This window comes from Patella vulgata, chromosome 4 (assembly GCF_932274485.2).
Source record: "Patella vulgata chromosome 4, xgPatVulg1.2, whole genome shotgun sequence".
In the NCBI taxonomy this organism is placed as follows: Eukaryota; Metazoa; Mollusca; class Gastropoda; family Patellidae; genus Patella; species Patella vulgata.
In genome coordinates this window covers 9,190,447-9,210,540 of record NC_065882.2, presented here as the reverse complement: position 1 = coordinate 9,210,540, position 20,094 = coordinate 9,190,447, and the positions used below count along the sequence as shown (strand labels likewise).

Here is a 20,094-nt window from a genome sequence, read left to right as displayed (position 1 = left end):
GAAACCGGAGGCCCCGGAAAAAACCCACGAGGTTGGACAGGCGACCCTACTCAATGCCACGTACAACCGGTGATTGTGTCAGGTTAGAATTACTGTGTTATCTATGGGGATGTTTAATTACAATAACATTAAAATCACATTTGCGTTCACCAAAATCACGAGAAATAGACCCATCACATGAAACAATTCTCATGACCATAATCACATGTGGTACTAGAAGTCCTGGAATATGCTTCACCCCTGGTTAAATAAATGAAACGGTCTTATAGTTTTGTAAACTGTAAATGCATTACCTTGACCTCCGAAAGCATCTGGAGTGTTGGTTCTTGTATCAGAGCTAAAGATGTCAACCACATTTCAGCTTGGATTCCAGTCACCTCTTTGTTAATCACAAGTTCTTTGAGAAGCTGAACGGAGCTGCTGGTTCCGACCATGGGAATAGCATCAAGGAAGAATTTCTTGGTCTTTTCGGTGTTTTGGGGGCATAAGCTTCCCCGGGAAACTTGTCTTTCAATGTTTCTTAAAGATGTTGCATCAAGTCCTCTCATCTGGAATATCATGTCCGAGAAAAGTGTTGGGACTTCTGGACGGATGTCCTTAATGGTGACTTGACAGAGTGTGGTGAGTTTGTTCAAGACCTCCTGTTGTTTTCGTTCCATATCTTTGTGTCCATTGGAATGAGTGAAGAGAAGTGAAGCTCTTTTATCAATGTAAGCTATTTTAAAAACATAAAGGATATCAATGAAATATCGATACTGGGTTAAATACCGGTCAATATTACATTATACATGTTAAGAAATAATAAGAAATAACAGCAAAAGTTGATATAATTTCTGTTCTGTTCTGTAAACGATTTAAAACGTTTAACATCAATGAAGATGGGAGTACGGCACGTAGTGTGCTATTAGGGAAAGTTTGCCACTCTTTTCCAAATTCCAACTACCATGGGATCGTTTGAGTGCACGCCCTACTCTCTAAGCCACCGTGGATCACCGCCTTACTGTCTTAGTCACCGTGGACCACCGCCTTACATCCTAAGCCACTGTAGACCATCGCCTTACTCTCTAAACCACCGTGGGCCACCATCTTACTCTCTAAGCCACCGTGGGTCATCGCCTTACTCTGTAAGTCACAGTGGCGCTCCTAGTTTCCTTATACTTACATTGTCTGGTGGTGACGCCTTTCATTTTATTTCTAAAGTTGAGTTTCTGAACAACTTTAGTGAGGGACCCATTATTGTAGTGTGAGAATGGTCGGAATACGTGGGTTTCTTTACAAACAGAACTTGTCATGTGTCCTCCTCTGGTATCAATCTCCTGATTACAAACATGGTCACTCTTGATCAGAGGTAACGACTGAATATCCTGTAAATACAGATACATCAATGAAAATATTATGGATTAACTTCTTACTGTTCTACACTGACCGGGATACTCCATGTCTAAGGGCAATTTGTCCGACTACATTTCGTTCTATCCAAACAGCTAAATGAGCTTATGGGAGCCACGGCGGATAAGTGGGTAAGATGCTGGGTCGCTAGCATGGGAGTCGCGTGTTCAATCCATGCATTGGCCGAGAACGTTCATCCAGATTTTCCGGCGTGGTTCCCCCTTGTCAGTGATACGGGGGTGTAGGATCTGACAAAGACATCCGTCTTGTCGTTCGGATGGTATGAAAAAACCGAGGTCCTGTGTTTCCATTGGCATGCACGTAAAAGATCCCTTGGCAGTTGGAATTCGGTATAAGAGTAGGTCATAGTGCAGCTGACCGGGCAAAATTTCCCACATAGTAGTCATATTACACTGTATGGCGTATGCCCGTCTTCAGTAGCCCAGTATAGGAGCAGAACATTAGGACGTTAAACCCCTTTTCATTTCAGACGATCTCCTCTTAGAGACCCACTGCCCTGCATTACTGACAAGATAAACCGCGTTGTAAAATCCCCCCCCCCTTCCCCAAACTTGAAATTATTTCATAAAGATAATCAAAATGCCTTTAAAACATTTCTAGTCTATTTTGATCCATATCTAATCGGAGGAAAATGTCGTGATTGCTTTAACTAACAGCAGAACGAACGTCGTCATATTTAACATGTTTTGTAGTTTCTAGGATCCCTAAATCTCTAGCCCAGTTAGGAGCAAAACAGTAGGACGTTAAACCCCATTTCATTTCATTTCTAGATCTCTAGATAACCGTAAGATACTCAAGATGTCGTGACATTGTCGGAGAAGCTTCGCTTAACACTTGAGGATTAACGAATATCATTAAGAAATTTTACTTACAGATGGAACTCTGTAGGGAGAACCATGCATAGCGCTTCTCCATCCATGTCTGTCCATACAGCCCAACAGATTCTTGGTCTTCTTGATAGACTTAGTATACCAGCCCTTGTTAACCAGTGTATATTCAGCTGGACACGATCCAGTTACATCAGTCTATTAACAACAAAACACAATATATTAAATAAAATCTGTTACCCAAAAACAAACAAACCATACATAGAAATACCCCCAAACAGAACGATATGTTATTGCGCTATTAGTTGATTTGAATAATGTCATCATCCACTGAATTACCGACATTTGCCACAAGAGGGAAGTGTCCTAACTGTATTGCTCACTTTGTCTGAAACACTGGAGAATAGTACAAGATGGCGGGCATGGGTAGTTCAGGCAGCTCACTTAAAGCCTTGTTTAAGAATTATTGCAACCCTCCGGGTACATTGCAGTTAATTGGACAATGCCTAATGGGAGCAAGGCTTTGTTTTTGTTAGAAAAGAAAAAAATAAGTTTGTGTTTCTTGCCTATAAGACTCCTCACAGTGGATGCACGGTGCCTGCGATACTTACATCTATAGGCAAGACAGTAATTCAGTGGAAAGTTTACTGATCCATTCTCTTGGTTTGATATTTGTTGTTTATTCTTGTGATGACTATAGGTTCTCCTGTCCGCAGGTTTGTCTTTATGGTTGTGTATATTGCGGTTCTCATGTACTTACTATTGGATTCGTACATCCAGCAAACTACGTCATAGCTTTTGACGTCAACAAAACGTCAACTTGACCAAGACGAACGAGAAACATCTCAACAAAACGTCATCTCGACCAAGACGAGGGAGACGCATCTCAACAAAACGACAACTCGACCAAGACGAGGGAGACGCATCTCCACAAAATAAATAAAAAAGTTGTTATTTCCTACCTCCTGAACAGTTCCGTCGTTTTCCAAGTTGTCCATAGAATTCTGGAAGGTTGATAAAACACCTCTCTTGATGTTCAAACTCCAGTCGGTTTCATCCATGGGTGGACACAGATCTTCAATAGAACCATCTTGGAATGAGAAGCGGAGAGCATTCTCTTCCAGTGATCTGGTAAACTGTGAACTGGACTGTGGAGCGAGGCGAACATTGCTCAACTAAAAACAGAAAAATACATGTTGAGTACAATTGTTAATCGCTTTGTATCGAATGGACATGTTACATTTCATATCTCATAAGTTTAATTTGGGGGGGGGGGGATTGAAAGGCCGAATAGACTATGGCGTGCACTTTACATACATAAAGAGTCTCGATGATTGAGTGGCGTGGTTTCAATTGCATAAAATTGAACCACTCAGGCTCGGATCCGCCGGAGGGGAGGGGGGCGGGCGCGCTATTTTTTGCGGTGGCGAACAAGGAGAACAAAAATACTTAAAAATGGTAGTGATCCCCGTCGTAATTTACTCCGAAACGATCTGGTTGGTGACTTGGTTGATTGCCAGTCAGTCCGCCCACCGAGAGCCGGGCTTCGCACTCCCAAGTGTGGGCAGCACGCCCCCCCCCTCCATTCTGACAATGCTGGACCCGCCCCTGCCACTGGTCATTCCCAAAATGACATAGTGTGTATTAAATGGAAGTTAAACTCTCTCTCTCTCTCTCTCTCTCTCTCTCTCTCTTTTAAAATATTCGTGCCGGGATCCAATTCTATGTTGTTTTTTTTAAAGAACTTACTCTTAAAGCCATATCACAATTGGAGATAACTTCAACATGAGCTGTAGCACTGATTCCTAGGACAGCCTTATCTTCAGATGCACCTTCCATACCTGTTTCGGTCTGTGCGTTATAGTCGAATACATACGTCGTTCCCGGTTCATATTTAAACTTTTTTGATTCTGGAAAAACAAGACAAGGAAAGGAGATATAATTAGAAAATGCATATCGAAACTGAGATAGTTATTCTTGCATTTTATCCGAGTAAAAAGCAAGTTTGATATTAAACATACGAGCGTACATTATGCAGAGCTAAATCTGCCTATTGCAGGTCTTTCTTTAGGCCTGAAATGTTATCTAAATTATTAATTGACATTAATTAACTTATCCAGACCATAATCAACTCTCGTACCAACGCTAGTCTGCGATGTTTACTGGATTAGAATCCCACTTGCTGCTCCACTTTCATTTTTGATTTAATCATGAAATGGATAATGAAGACTATGTTTTTATCGTACCGACTTTAGTAATGATGATCGAAGCTAGACCGAAAATTCAATCACTAAAATCTTGGTTAGGAGTGGACCAATTTGACTGAAATTTTCAGCAAATTCCCTTTACATCATCTAGTTTTTAACTATTACAGTGAGAACTGTCAGCTTTCTATCTAATCTCCCATAATGTATCTTTAATTAAAATGGATGGCATGTATGATTGACTAGACATATAGGTTAAATCTTTAAAAGCAGCGTGAAAATGAAATGAAATGAGGTTTAACGTCCTATTGTTCTGCTCCAACTAGGCTTATGAAGACGGGCATATCCCATACAGTGTGCTATGAGGGAAATTTTGCCCAGGCAGCAGCACTACTTTTATATCGAATTCCAACTGCCAAGGGATCTTTTCCGCGCATTCCAATTTATACAGGGGGCCTCGGTTTTTCGTCCCATCCGAACGACTAAATAGCTGTCCTTTTCAGTGGTCTTGCACCACTGACAAGGGAAAACAACGTCGGAAAATCCCCATGAACTTTCTCGGCCAGTGCAGGGATCGAACACGTGACCTCCAGGTTAGCAAGCCAACGTCTCACTCACTTAGCCACCGTCGCTCCGGACCGACTTGGACCGAATCGAATTAACAAAGGCCCATCAAAATATGTTACTTGTTTATAGCGTCTGAAATTTATAATATCTTTGTAAATACCGAATCGAATTAAGAAAGAGAAATGGGGTTTAACGTCCACTCGACACAAACTATGTCATTTCGTGACTAACATTTGGTTCAATTTTATTTCAATAATACGCTCTGGGAGGAAACCAGAGGACCCGGAGAAAACCCACGAGGTTAGACAGGCGACCCTACCCCTTGTCACGTACAATCGGGGAATCTAAGTCACTCCAGCTGACTCAATGCCAGACCTTATGATGCAACGCGCACGCGCTAATCATTCGCCCCCCCCCCCCTCAACCCCGCGATCGGAATTGAACTTGGACAAGTCTTTAAAATGTATTACATTCTAGTTGAGAGTGTGGATGAACCTTTAAAGTGTTTTACATTCTAAGGCTTTTTTGTACTTAATTAAAGTTCAAAATGGGTATAAGGCGTTCAAGTACACACACTGAATAACTGGGTTAGAAATATCGACAAATGACGAATCATCTCCAAATAAGGTTCTGATAGGATATGATAACTGTTAGCGCGTGCTATCCGCTCGAGCTCAAAGTTTCATTGATAACCAGGGTTGTTTTAATTGTATCACAAAGGTGAAAGGTCAATATTATTACGTAATGAGATATATGGCGTTTAATGATCTACGATGAGTAAGGCAGGGGACCTGAAGAAAATTAGCAATGTTTTAATCCTTGACTTATTTACTGATTGATAATTCTACGAACTCTAATAAACAATGATAACGAAACAAAAACAGGGGCATTAACAAACGATAAGTTAAATTATCTACATTAGCCCAATCGGAGCAGAACAGTAGGGCGTTAAACTCCATTTCCCTTCATTTAAATGGCGTTACTGTTGAATATAAGAAAGTCTTTGTATATGTGTCTACATGACATTTGGTCTACACACATCTAAGTTAACCCAAATAAAATTTATATTTCTACATTTCCTGTTAATACTCTCACATCTGACAAACAGCTGAAATGATTTAAGCTAGTTTGACTGTGCAATAACTGTTTAGTTCTGTAAACCAGAATATGGTTCAACAAGGTCATGCTCGTTGCTCTACCCATTTCTATTTTTGACAAATTTAATTCTGCAAAACAGTTTTATTCGTTTTATAAAAGAAAAAACAAAAACAATTCTGCAATTCTATACGGACCTAAAACAGGTCCTATATTTGAAATGAATTCAACCGCATTCTCTTATGTTGTTTTGCAAGAAGAAATTGTAATTTATACTCACCAACACAGCGTGTCGCACAAATATTTGGTTCATTAACACGTAAATTTATTGGCCCTAGAAATAAAATAAAACGATAAGTAAAACATAAAAAACTCAAAATATGTACAACGTCAAAGAACAACTGACCTACATGGTACTAGAATAAATTGAACGAATTTCTATGAAAGTTCACTTGACATATTTATATATCAAAGAGCGATGTTCTTGATACCCCCAACAAAGTGACGTTTCACTATTGTGGCACAGCCGTTTCGGTACTGGTTCATTAGAGAGAGAAAGAGAGAAATAGGGACACAAAGTAGGTAATTTCAGGACTAACATATGTTTCAATTTCATTTCAGGGGTCTTTAACAGTAGGAAGAAACTGGAGGACCCGGAGAAAACCCACGAGGTTGGACATGCGACCCTACTCCTTGTCACGTACAACCGGGGAATCTAAACCACACCAGTTGACTCAATGACAGACCTTCTGATACATCGCGCACACGCTAACCATTCAGTCACCCAACCCCCACTGCTTCATTAACATGAAGGTTCCCGGTTTCCCTGTGTCAGAGTATCCTGGCAAGAAACAGTGTCTAGTCTTTCAGATGGGGCGATAAACTACGGTCCCGCGTGTGCAAGGGTTGATAATATTCATTATCCAGGTTGGTGCAAAAAGGTAATCCGTTTATTAACCCCATTTCATTGCTTTACTTATCTGTAAATTGTAGGTTTGCGTAGAAATATGCATATTGAGACGGTCGCCAATGGGATGGGGAGAGGAGTATCCTTTGGGTTAATTGTTATCTTAAAGTGGGAGAGGGGCGGGGGGCAATCCTTTGGGTTAATTGTTATCTTAAATTAAGTAATTGTTTCATCCAGTAAATATATATATCATGCGAAACCCAGAATGACCAAACTCAGAACAGAAAATATAGTTGGGCATGTCAGAGAGAGAGAGAGTGAGAGAGAGAGAGAGAGAGAGAGCGTTTAAGTGACGTCCACTCAACACAAACCGGGTCATTTCGGGACTAACATAAGGTCCATTTTTTTTAGTAGGGAGGGAGTAAACCATGAGGTTTGAAGGCTTGAAACCACCCCACTTGGCTCAAAGACAGACCTTATGATCTAAAGTCCACACGCCTTCGACCATTCGGTCAGCCAAAATCCCGGTTCACTCATAATTGATAAGATAGTTGCTATTACGTAATTGGGGGTAGGGTGGCCGAATGCTTAAAGCATGCGCGTTGTATCATAAGGTATGCCATTGAGTCAAGTGGAGTAGGGTCGCATGTCCAACCCCGTGGGTTTTCTCCGGGTAGAAAGGTTTCCTCCCCCTGCTAAAGAGAATTATTAAAATAAAATTGAAGCATGTGTTAGTTCCGAAATGTGTCGAGTGGACGTTGAACCCCATTTCCTCTCTGTCTCTATTACGTAATTATATCTAGATGCACCAATTTAATGTCAGAACTAAATCATTATTTCCTTAAGCACGTCCAAATATAGAATGAATTGACTTGTACAATTATAATTATTACTATCTAAGACACATACACAGATGACGGAAGGAATTTATGATCAGGGTCCTATTTCACGAAATTTTAACTAAGATATAATATAAATTTTAGTAATTTGATTGGATAATATTAGATTGATTTTAGTGCTTAGCCAATCAAAATTGAAGTATCTACTAAAATTTGGTTTTTATCTTCAGGTAAGATTTCGTGAAACAGGGCCCAGAACACTTATCTTAAAATTCGTTGATTTATATATATTCGGACAGAGTCTCGTCTAAGGATTTGATCGTGAGCGGCAATGTCGGGCGAACGGTGCGAGCCGCACGAACACCGCAGCTGAGAGCCCGCGCGGCGGATTTGGGGGGCCCTCCCCCAGAAAATTTTGAAAATTGACTCCCTTAGACTCGATTTCTGAGCACTTAAAAACTAGTTTCGGAGATTTGATACACTATTAGTTTTGGCATCTTTTTAAACCATGGATTGATTAATATCCTGTAAAATCGAGATCAAAACACTGCTGCGGCTGACCCGCAGACAGAAATATACCCATAAAACAATCAGAAAGACGATTTTTTTAAACCTACGCACCATGATATAGTATTGGTACATGGGAAAAACCTTGTCAGCGATTTTCAAAACGTATGTATGTTGCCGCCCAGTCTTCAACTTTTGGGCTCAGTAGGCGGCACAGTTTGGCCTATAGTCACCATGTTAAAGGCTCAATACCACTCTTGTTGTAACTGAATAATATGTCCCAATCTTTATTCTGGTCAACAAATTGTACTATTTTAGAATATTTCAATTAATTGATGATACAAATTTCATCTTAACACACCTTATTTAAAATTTTTGAAAAATTCAACATAATGGTTTGAAACGTCTAACGTAAACCTTTTCAAATGAAACTTCGATTTAAAAATATTTTCGAACCCTCTGCACAAGTAAAATAGGATGTAATGGATAATTTACACAACAGGTAGGACACTTAAACATCTAGTACTTAGATAGAGATATTATTTATTTTCTGGAGCTTTCAAGCCAGCAAGAGTGTTATTGTCCCTTTAAACGAGGCTCTGTATTCGGACCAAAATGTTTAAAAAAAAAAAGGTAATATCAATTGTGTACGATCTTAACTTATGTTTTGGTAGTTTGTGGCTTTAAGAGATAGGTCGCTGATGAATTTAGACGATCACAGAAATAAACTGGGCTAATGAAGACGGGCATACAGTGTGCTATGAGGGACATTTTGTCCGGACAGTGGCAATACGGCCTACTCTTATATCGAATTCCAACTGTCAAGGGATCTTTTACGTGCACGCCAATGTGTACACGGAACTTCGGTATTTCGTCCCATCCGAACTACTAGACAGCTGTACTTGTCAGGCCTTCCGTCCTACATCACTGACAAGGGGGAACCACGCCGGAAAATCTGGATGAACTTCCTCGAGTAAGGGGGGAGGGGGGGGGGAGAAACTACCGAGGAAAATCCAGGGGAACTTTCTCAGTCAACATAGGATTGAAACCGGGACATCCTGAGTCACCGCGGCCTCAGCTGATCACAGAATTAATAAACCTAAACGTCACGCTTACATACAAACCGTTTTTAATAGTACAAGACGGTGTAGTTCTCCAAATGATCCAGACAAAATGACGATAATCCAAATTATTTCTTACCTGCGAGAACTCCAGCCACGAGGGCAAGGAGCAGCATAATAGGCGCCTTCATGTTATGACAATAGCGGTTCGTTATGGTCTGCTCTCGGGTCCCAGGTCTCTTATATATCCGCTATGGTATGACACTGGGTCCAAAGTTAATCATTTCAATGAACTGGGCAATCCAGTATATCCGCACCGCTATTGCTGATGATAAAGAAAATATGCTCCTCCCGATTATAGATTGCGTCAACTCTAATTGTCCAGGTCATATGATCAATTGTGTCAACCATTCGCTGTATGGATATTGTATTAAGATGCGCTCACATGCTTGCGCAGAAACCTATGTTCAAATCTACATCATAAAAAAACGCTGACCACATTCAGCGGAAAATTGATATGATATGAAAGTGAGTTCTGTTATTCAGCACCGAATTTCGGAGTGTCCTTGACAATGAACTATTAGCAACTCGGTTACTAGGCGTGTTTGTTATTTTCTCTTGGATCCTGTTCAAAAGTTTAAAACAGTTCTGTTTCTTTAACGAGTGTATAACAACTAGACGTGTAAGCTGTTTATGGTCTTAAAATTAGTTTTCGGTTATCGTTTCCCTTAGTAGATTATCTTATTGCTTTGTTAAAAAGAAATGAAATGAAATGGGGGTTTAACGTCCTACTGTTCTGCTCCTATACTGGGCTAATGAAGACAGGCATACGGCATACAGTGTGCTATGAGGGAAATTTTGCCCGGGCAGCGGCACTATCGCCTACTCTTATATCGAATTCCAACTGCCAAGGGATCTTTTACGTGCATTCCAATGTATACACGGGACTTCGGTTTTTCGTCTCATCCGAAGGACTAAAGAGATGTCCTTGTCAGACCCTCCGTTCTGCACCCCTGACAAGGGGAAACCACGTCGGAAAATCCAGATGAACTTTCTCGGCCAATGCAGGGATCGAACACCCGACCTCCAGGCTAGCGAGCCAGCGTCTTAACCACCTAGCCACCGTGTCTCCCTCGTGATAAAAGCCAAAGAGAGAGTAATTGCAGAAAAATTACAAATTTTTAACGAATACTACATTTAAGCGATGGTCTTAATTGTAAAATATATATATATATTTTGACCACAATCTAAGTGATCAACATGCCTGAATGTCATGGGTTCGAACTCGGGTGTGTTGCCCAGTCGTTCGGATGGGACGACAGCACAAAAACTGTCCGTGTACACATAACATTAGCGTGTACGTAAATAGAACATTTGTCTGTAGGAATTTAATAAAGAATAGACGGAAACGGTACCGCCCGAACAACACTCTCCTCCCTCGTGCTGCGCTCGTGTCATGAAACAAAAACAATGTCTACATGTGAACTTTTGACAGTTCTGAAGTCCAAAATATTTAGTTTTAAACTGAGAAATGACTGACGAATAACTTGAATCTGACATCCTAAAGCGCTTGTTTACAAGAGTCAATTTCCTAACCGAGTTGAATCGCGGAGTCAAATTCCCCTTAAAGGAATACAACCCTATTAATATAGGTCAGGAATATCTAATATGTTAGTTTGGAGGAATTTCGACAGAATGACCCACTTTTAGTCTCTCTCAATAGAATAAATTCATATAAAAGACGGGTGACTTCGGCGTACTATTAATTAACCTATGCAAATCGACATAATAATAACGGAACTACGGTGGCTAAGTGGGTAAGACGCTGGCTCGCTAGCCTGGAGGTCTCAAGTTAGCAGAGAAAGTTCATCGGGATTTTCCGACATGGTTTCCCTGGTGCAGGATCGGGGGGGGGGGGCTATCTAGTCGTTCAGATGGGACGAAAAGCCGCGGTCCCGTGTATACATTGGCGTGCACGTAAAAGATCCTTTGGCAGTTGGAATCGATATAAGAGTACGCCATAGTGCCGCTACCCGGCCAAATTTCCCCCATAGCATACTGTATGCCTTATGCCCGTCTTCATTAGCTCAGTCGGAGCAGAATAGTAGGACGTTAATCCCATTTCATTTCGATAGGATAACCAGATTTTAGTTTCGACTGTGGACAGAATACATTCATATCAAAGACGCGGGACCTTGGCAGGCTATAACCGAATTTTAGTTTCGAGTGTCGACAGGCTATAACGTATGTTGTACTATCGAGAGATTAAAATAATATGTATAAGAGATCAAGCCCAATCTTTGTTTAGAATAAAAGACATACAACATTATAACCTTCTACTGTATCTTATAGATTTCTACATTTTTCAAATACAGTGTTTGAAAACTCAATTCCTTAAAGGAGTCACAGATGACGCAGTGAGTAAGGAACTAAGCAAGAAATCACAGGTTCGAGCCCTGTGTTGACCAAGCCCCCCCCCACCCCTATCTATGATGGAGCGTCTGGTTCATCGGATGGGACTAAAACAATATGATTAATGGTTTATTAATAATATCAATGTATTCTAACATGTAGAGAAAGAAGTGTCTCGCTAGCCTGGAGGTCGGGTGTTCGATCCCTGCATTGGCCGAGAAAGTTCATTCAGAGTTTCCGGCGTGGTTTCCCCTTGTCAGTGATGCAGGATGGAGGGCCTGACAAGGACAATGTCTTGTCGTTCGGATGGGACGAAAAACCGAGGTCCCGTGTACACATTGGCGTGCACGTAAAAGATCCCTTGGCAGTTGGAATTCAATATAAGAGTAGGCCGTAGTGCCGCTGCCCGGGCAAAATTTCCCTCATAGCACACTGTATGGCGTATTAGCCCAGGTAAGGAGCAGAACAGTAGGAGGTTAAACCCCATTTCATTTCATTTCATTTAGAAAGAAGTGCTGCTTTAAACGTCGAAACATGTGCAGCGTCCGCAATTTATATACACCCAAATCATCTTTCTCCTAAAACCCAAAACGTGACGTCATGTGAAGTTTGTTCACGACTGAGACAAATGCTGGTATATACAAGACGATATTGTATTTAATCTGTTAGAAATCTGACGAGTTTCCGTTCTGTGTGATCAAGTACAAGTTGGTGTTTCCTTTCTCTTTATACTTTATACTTTACCCTCGTTTACAAGATTCAAATACAAATATTATATGCGTATTGGTTTATTTATTTATCGGTTATTTGTCTTTGTTGATCAATCTTTATTCTTGTTGACATGTTTTAGTTTTGAAAGAAAAATGAACATAGTGTTTGCTTTTCCCTTTTTAAAAATTTGTTTAAAGCGCCAGAATGATATATACCTTAGGATCGCCTGTCCAATCTCGTGGGTTTTCTCCGGGTCCTCCGACTGCCTCCCACGGCTAAGAGACACCTACGCGCTAGCGTATTAATAAAATAAAATTGAACCATATGTCATACTCTCTCTCTCTCTCTCTCTCTCTGCCTCTCTCTCTCTCTCTCTCTCATTACTGAGCTATTTCATTTCTATATTTTTTTGTTGATATATTTCAGTTTTTTTAAAGAATAATGAACATATCATATTAGAATAATATACTTGTGTCTTTTTCGCTTTTAAAAATAAATTTGTTCAAAGAGTCAATATCAATATCCATATTTGTTTATCAGCTGTTGTTATGTTGTATAATGAATTATTTTATCAATCCCCTTTTCTAGATAACGTATTTTAAATTTGATAATTGACATATTTAAAATTTGAAAAAAAAAAATATGAACATATCAATTCAAAATATTTATGAGTGTTTTTCACTTTGAAAAGCTCAATGATGCCAGGCAGGATAATATATGCGTATGTGTTTATCAGTTATTTTTCTCTGTTTCACTCTAGCTCTTTATCAAGCTGTTTTTCTAGAAACATCTTCCGTGTTGATATACTTTACTTTTAAGAACCACGAACGTGCTAATTTAAAATATGTTTATGTTTATTTCATGTTAAAAAGTTTGTTTAAAGTGCCAATATGCCAGAATATATTTTATATGTAGAAATTACGACCATTAAAGATACATTATGGAAGATTTGATAAAAAGCTGTCAGTTTTGCTGGATAAATCGTAAAAGGGCGAAACATTTGACCAAGTAGACAAAACAGGCTTACAAACAATTTGGGAAACTATGCACCCCTATTTATTACTTTTATTGAAAGGTAATAAAAATATTACCCGTAACAAATGCCCGATTACCTTTATTGAAAGGTAATAACAGCATTACCATGTAACACATGCCCGATTACCTTTATTGAAAGGTAATAACACATTACCATGTAACACATGCTCAATTACCTTTATTGAAAGGTAATAACAGCATTACCATGTAACACATGCCCGATTACCTTTATTGAAAGGTAATAATACATTACCATGTAACACATGCCCAATTACCTTTATTGAAAGGTAATAACAACATTGCCATGTAACACATGCCCGATTACTTCTATTGAAAGGTAATAACAACATTACCATGTAACACATGCCCGATTATTTCTATTGAAAGGTAATAACAACATTACCATGTAACACATGCCCGATTATTTCTATTGAAAGGTAATAACAACATTACCATGTAACACATGCCCGATTATTTCTATTGAAAGGTAATAACAACATTACCATGTAACACATGCCCGATTATTTATTAGGTGTTTTCATTATAGATACATTATGGGAGATTAGATAAAGAGCTGACAGTTCTCACTATTATTGTTGAAAACTAGATAATGTAAAGGGAATTTGCTGAAAATTTCAGTCAAATTGATCCACTCTGAACCGAGAATTTAGCGATTGAATTTTCGGCCTAGCCTCGATCATCATTACTAACGTCGGTACGATAAAAACATAGTCTCGATTATCCATTTCATGATTCAATCCTGAATGGAAGTCGAACAGCAAATCGGAACCTAATCCAATAAACATCGTAAGCTAGCGATGCCATCGCGAGTTGATTATGGTCTGGATAAGTTAATTAATGTCTAATTAATAGTTTAGATAACATTTCAGGCCTAAAGAAAGACATGCAATAAGCAGATTTAGCTCTTGCATAATGTATGTTTAAGTAATTTTATTAAAACTAATCCTTGTCAAAATATTATTCTATTTGGTCGTTTTATTGAAGTTATGGCCATTTAAAGTTTTCATTCATTCACACCCCCATTTCAATATCTTTAAGCAAATAAAGTAATAATAATTCTGCTTCCGTGCATGAAAGGTCAATGGTGATTAATTACCTAATATGAACAGTCTTGAAATAAAATTAGTATTTTGGTTCAACACGGCTAGATCTATTTGTTAAGGTCAACTCAATTTTCGTCAAGGTCGCTGAGATGTAAATAAGGTTAGGACACGTGATTGTTGGCGAGATTGTAGGTTAGGTTTAGGGTAAGCGTTAGGGCTAGGTTCAGTGTTAGGGTTAGGGTTGGGATTAGCGTTAGCTCTGCTTACATCTCCTGACCTTTGACCAAACTTGAAGTTGGGCTTATCAAATAGATCTAACCGTTTAATATGTAAAGGGTTGGGGGTGGGGTGGGATGATCTAACGCGCAAGTCTTAGATCATAAGGTCTACCATAGAGCTGGCTTGGTTTCGATTTCTCGCTTGTACGTAACAAGGAGTAGGGGTCGCCTGTTTTACCCCGAGGGTTATCGGCGGCTGCTACGAGTTTCCTACCACTCTATGTGATTATAAACTGCTGTTAAAACCCACTGGAATACAACTACAGAATTTAATAGAAGGAACTTTTCAGCAAAGATTCTCTTGTTGGATGGCCGAATGGTCTGTCATTGAGTCAACTTGCAGGTTTCGATTCCCCAACTGTACGTGACAAGTAGGGTTGCCTGGTCAACCTCGTGAGTATTCACCGGGTCCTCCAGTTTCCTCCCACTGCTAAAGACCCCTGCGTGCAAACGACTATTGAAATAAAAAATTTAACGATATGTGAATCCCGAAATAACCTTAGTTTGAGTGGAGTGGAAGTTAAACCTCATTTCCCTCTCTCTATAAGCTGCGGCTTTAAGTATGCTGTTTTGTTTTTGTTTTTGTTTTTGTATTTTGATTGAACAGTGCAGATATTTGTTTACTGTAATGTTTAAAGGGCCATATCATTTTTCCTGTTGTGAAATATTGGGAAATGGTTAAGGTTACAGAGTGGGTCGTAACAACAAACCATTATGGTGTGATGACGTAACTGCGAGTTCATGTTTAACTTATTGAACCAGTGACACCAGTACGGCATTCTCAATTCTTCGGGAAATACTGCTTAGATTTTTTTTTAAAAGGTTTAGGTGTTTGCTCTAGATGATAAGGCCTGTCTCTGGCGTGGTTTCGATCTCCCGCTTGTAGGTACATAAGGTTGTCTTCGTTGGTTGTCCCCGGGTAATAGCTGTGGACCTCTACGATCAAGCGAATTAATGGAATAATATTAAACTATATGTTATTCCCGAAACGACCTAGTTTGAATCGAGTGAACGTTCCCCCACCCCCCCTCTCTCCCTCGATTTTGTTCAGGAGAACTAGGAATTATGAAAATCATAGAAGTTATGACCCTTCTTCCAGTGAATATAATGATATGCTTAATCCAGACTAGAACGTTCTCTTCATTCATTTGGTAATTCAAGCACATTCATTTGGTAATTGAAGCACGGAGAGCCTGACAAGGAACAGCCTCGCATAATCCTTCGGATGGAACAAAAAATAGAAGGTCCCACGTACACTTGGCTTACTTATTTGAATTCGACAAAGAGAAGGCCGAAAAGCCGCTGTCCTTTATTAAGATAGTGTTGTTAGGTATTTGGCAGATAGTAACACGTCCCTGTCACCATATAGGGGATGCCAGCCAACACCAATGTAATGGAACAAACAGATTTATCAGTTATTGTGTACAGATACAGGTAAATAAAGTTCATTAGATTATGAGATAAGTAATAAAGATGTCAGAGAGATAACATTATCGGTGTTATCTACTAGTTAAATAGCTTTTTATCACGCAGATTAATATACAGTATATTTAGAATTAGAAAACACGACAGGGATACATGATTGGAAGGTCTGTTAACTTATCTAATATTACAATGAAATTACGCAAATGTTCAAGTGATATTCATAAACATCCTTTAGACTGTACAATTGTATGAACACATGTAATTATATTGAATAATATATTGTTTAAACCAAATGTTCAAATAAAGAAGGTGTGTACATGATTGGCTTTTTGACTTTATCAAAGAAAACCTTGAATATAATCATCTTCTATTATAGTCCTTGTATCCAACCTGGCATGGCAATTTTTGTTGATTCCAAGGAAAATCATTGAGAATATACGTTTTCTGTCCGGTTTATGCTTTTGAGGCGGAAGGATTAAAGAGTCCGGAGGTTGATTGCATTGAATTGGGCGGACAGATATATGTTTACTAGTAGGCTTCCATGATGAACTTTAAGACATGCGTTTTACCCATACTGCGCCATCTGTGGTAGAAAGCGATCAACCCAAACAAGCGACAGCCGTTTACAGACATGTGATTTAACATTAAAGCAAATGAAATGAAACGGGATTTAACGTCCTACTGTTCTGCTCCGACACGGCTAATAAAGACGGGCATACGCCGTACTATGAGGGAAATTTCGCCCGGACAGCGGTGCTACGGCCTACTCTTTACGTGCACGCCAATGTATAAACGGTACCTTGGATTTTCGTCCTATCCTATACGTTGCACTACACCACTGATAAGGGGGAACTACGTTGGAAAATCCCGATGAGCTTCCTCGGCCAATTGCCCAATGCAGGGATCGATCACGGGACCTCCAGGTTAGCGAGTCAACGTCTTACTGACTTAGCCGCCGTGACTCCGCTTAGAGTAAATGAAGAACTAGCTCAGGAGTGTGGACGGAGAATGAGCCTTTGAATACATAGGCGTCGGGATCTCTAAAGAATGTAACGGTTTTATCCAGTTTGGGAGAACGTTTTTAGTTCTTAATATTGGTAACATGAAATATCAGGATATACTCCATACAGCAGCATTTACAGTCGTTGTTTTCTTTCCGATATTCCCAGACCCGCGGGGGAGACCCCCACCCCCTCCAGGCCACACGAAAGAAGAGTACTAATATCGGGTTTCAACGGTCGTCACGTTTCATTTTGTGCGATGAATTTAAACTAGGATCTATCTTCTATTTCACTAGTTTCATGTGACCCTCGCGCTTTACAGAGAGAGAGAGAGAGAGAGAGAGAGAGAGAGAGAGAAATGGGGTTTAACGTCCACTCGACACAAACTGGGTCATTTCGGGACTAACACATGGTTCAATTTTATTTCAATAATTTGCTTGCGCGTTGGGGTCTTTAGCAGTGGGAGGAAACCGGCGAATCGAAACCCCGCTAGTTGACTGAGTGACAGACCTTATGATATAGCGTGCATGCACGCTAACCATTCGCCCCCCCCCCTCGTACTTTACAACATGACTCATATGAACGTCATAAACATATCCATATTTTTGTAGATTACACGCTAACCATTCAGCCATCCAACCCCCAAAACGGAGTAGAGAGAGAGAGAGAAATGGGGTTTAACGTCCACTCGACACAAACTAGGTCAAGGGTGTGTCAAGGGGGAAGGGTGGCCGAATGGTTAGCACGTGCGTACTGTATCATAAAGTCTGTCATTGAGTCGACTGGCGTGGTTTCGAATCCCCGGTTGTACGTGGCAAGGAGTAGGGTCGCCTGTCCAACCTCGTGGGTTTTCTCCGGGTCCTCCGGTTTTCTCCCACTGCTAAAGACCCCTACGCGCAAGCGAATTAATGAAATAAAATTAAACCATATGTTAGTCCCGAAATGACCTAGTTTGTGTCGAGTGGACGTTTAAACCCCATCTCTCTCTCTCTCTCTCTATCTCAATGTGCTCTGGCCCGTTTAGAACAAAACTGGTGGTTTGACGGCGATTGTTTTCCTTTGATTTAAAGTAGCTAAGTCTCTAACTCAATATCATCCAAAACCTTCGACATTGAAAACTCAAATTATTTGTCAATTGTAATCAACATTAATGTTGTAATCTTACCGGGAAAAGATGGGCTTCTGATATCCAATATTTAAGACAAAATAAACATTTTACGATTGGTACACGAATCGTGTACCATAATGCGTTTCAGCGCAATTTATAGCAAGCGACACGAAGAACGAGGTTAGACATATTCCACAAGTCATGTCAAACGGTGACCCTATATTATTATCTGGAGAACATGCGCAATAAATACTATCGGTGTAAACTGGAATAACCAGACGCAGAGATTGCCATTCGATTGAGACTTCTGGCGTATTTCGCCGAACATAACTGATTTGAAATTAGAGTAAAAACGGAAACGATTGAATGTAAATCAGTTTATTTACATTCATATTATTATATACGTTGCTACCCCTTTGTGTCAATTTCTAGGTCCCAAATATTAGCGATTTAGCTCCTTTAAACAATAAGATCAAATAATAAGATATAATACTGTGGTTCCTTCCTTCACATTTTAATTTTCATATAGATTAGTAAGTGCTGGAGAACCGCACTACACGCAAAACCGACATGCCAAACCCACGGACAAGACACGGGTATATGGACATTGCATGAATAAACGATAAACCCGCGGACAAGAGAAACCCAGCTATATAAACACAGCTATATATACATTGCAAGAATAAACGACAAACCCGCGGACACGACAAACCCACGGAAAAGACACAGCTATATAGACGTTGCAAGAATAAACGACAAACCCGCGGACACGGCTATGACATTTACAAGAATGAACGACAAACCCGCGGACAAGACACACACAGAGATATAACCCTTTATAAAACTTTTAGTGTTTTAATGTATCAATTTGAGTAAAGTCTGAGAATGTTTTGTGAAACCAGGGTCAGGTTATCGAACCAGTGCCTTACTCAATGAGCCACCGTGGCTCCATACTAATTGGGATTTTAGTAAGGGTAATGTTTGAGGTCAGAATAGGGCGAAGGGTGATCGAATGGTTCAAGGACTGCGCGTTAGATCAGAAGGTCTGTCATTGAGTCAAGTGGCGCTTGTTTCAATTCACCGCTTGTACGTGACAAGGAGTAGAGTCGCCCGTCCTACGGTTTCCTCACACTGCTAAAGACCCCTACACGCAAGCGAATTATTGAAATAAAATATATTAGCCCAGCCCAGAATTGACCTAGGTTGTGTCGAGTGGCCGTTAACAACCCCCTACCCAACCCCCCCTCTCTCTCTCTCTCTCTCTCTCTCTCCATCTCTCCCCCCCCCACCCTTGAGGTCAGGATGAGCTTCAGGTCAAAGACACCCCATCCTATATTGATCGAATTCAGATGTCAAATTCCTAGGTGTGAAAATGGTTATAACCTATTTGTATAATCAATCTTGTTTCTGTTAAATATGTTTGACCTATATGATTATATTCAAACTGATAATAATACTTAATATTATCCACCAATCAAAGTAGGACAATTAGTCATTTAAAGTATTTGATTTAATACTTCATCTCATCTGAACAAGTTCTAAATGACCCACAAGAACCCTTGAAACTAATACATGGTAGTATCAGAGATACACGTGTAAAAATATATATACGTATATATAAAAGTACAGGTGTCCTTCAAATA

General features: G+C 39.9%; 1 protein-coding gene across 1 annotated transcript in view; it reads right to left on the bottom strand.

The window, feature by feature from the left end:
* The window catches only part of LOC126819071 (uncharacterized), a 33,769-nt gene extending 24,095 nt beyond the window's left edge, over positions 1-9,674 (bottom strand). Inside the window, exons 1-7 of the mRNA XM_050546898.2 lie at positions 9,557-9,674; positions 6,384-6,437; positions 3,987-4,147; positions 3,200-3,412; positions 2,283-2,435; positions 1,163-1,364; positions 294-715 (exon numbers count right to left, since the gene is read on the bottom strand). Coding sequence (XP_050402855.1) covers positions 294-715; positions 1,163-1,364; positions 2,283-2,435; positions 3,200-3,412; positions 3,987-4,147; positions 6,384-6,437; positions 9,557-9,608 — 1,257 coding nt within the window. The 5' untranslated portion in view covers positions 9,609-9,674. The remainder of the gene's footprint in view (positions 1-293; positions 716-1,162; positions 1,365-2,282; positions 2,436-3,199; positions 3,413-3,986; positions 4,148-6,383; positions 6,438-9,556) is intronic.
* Positions 9,675-20,094: the final 10,420 nt, after the last annotated feature.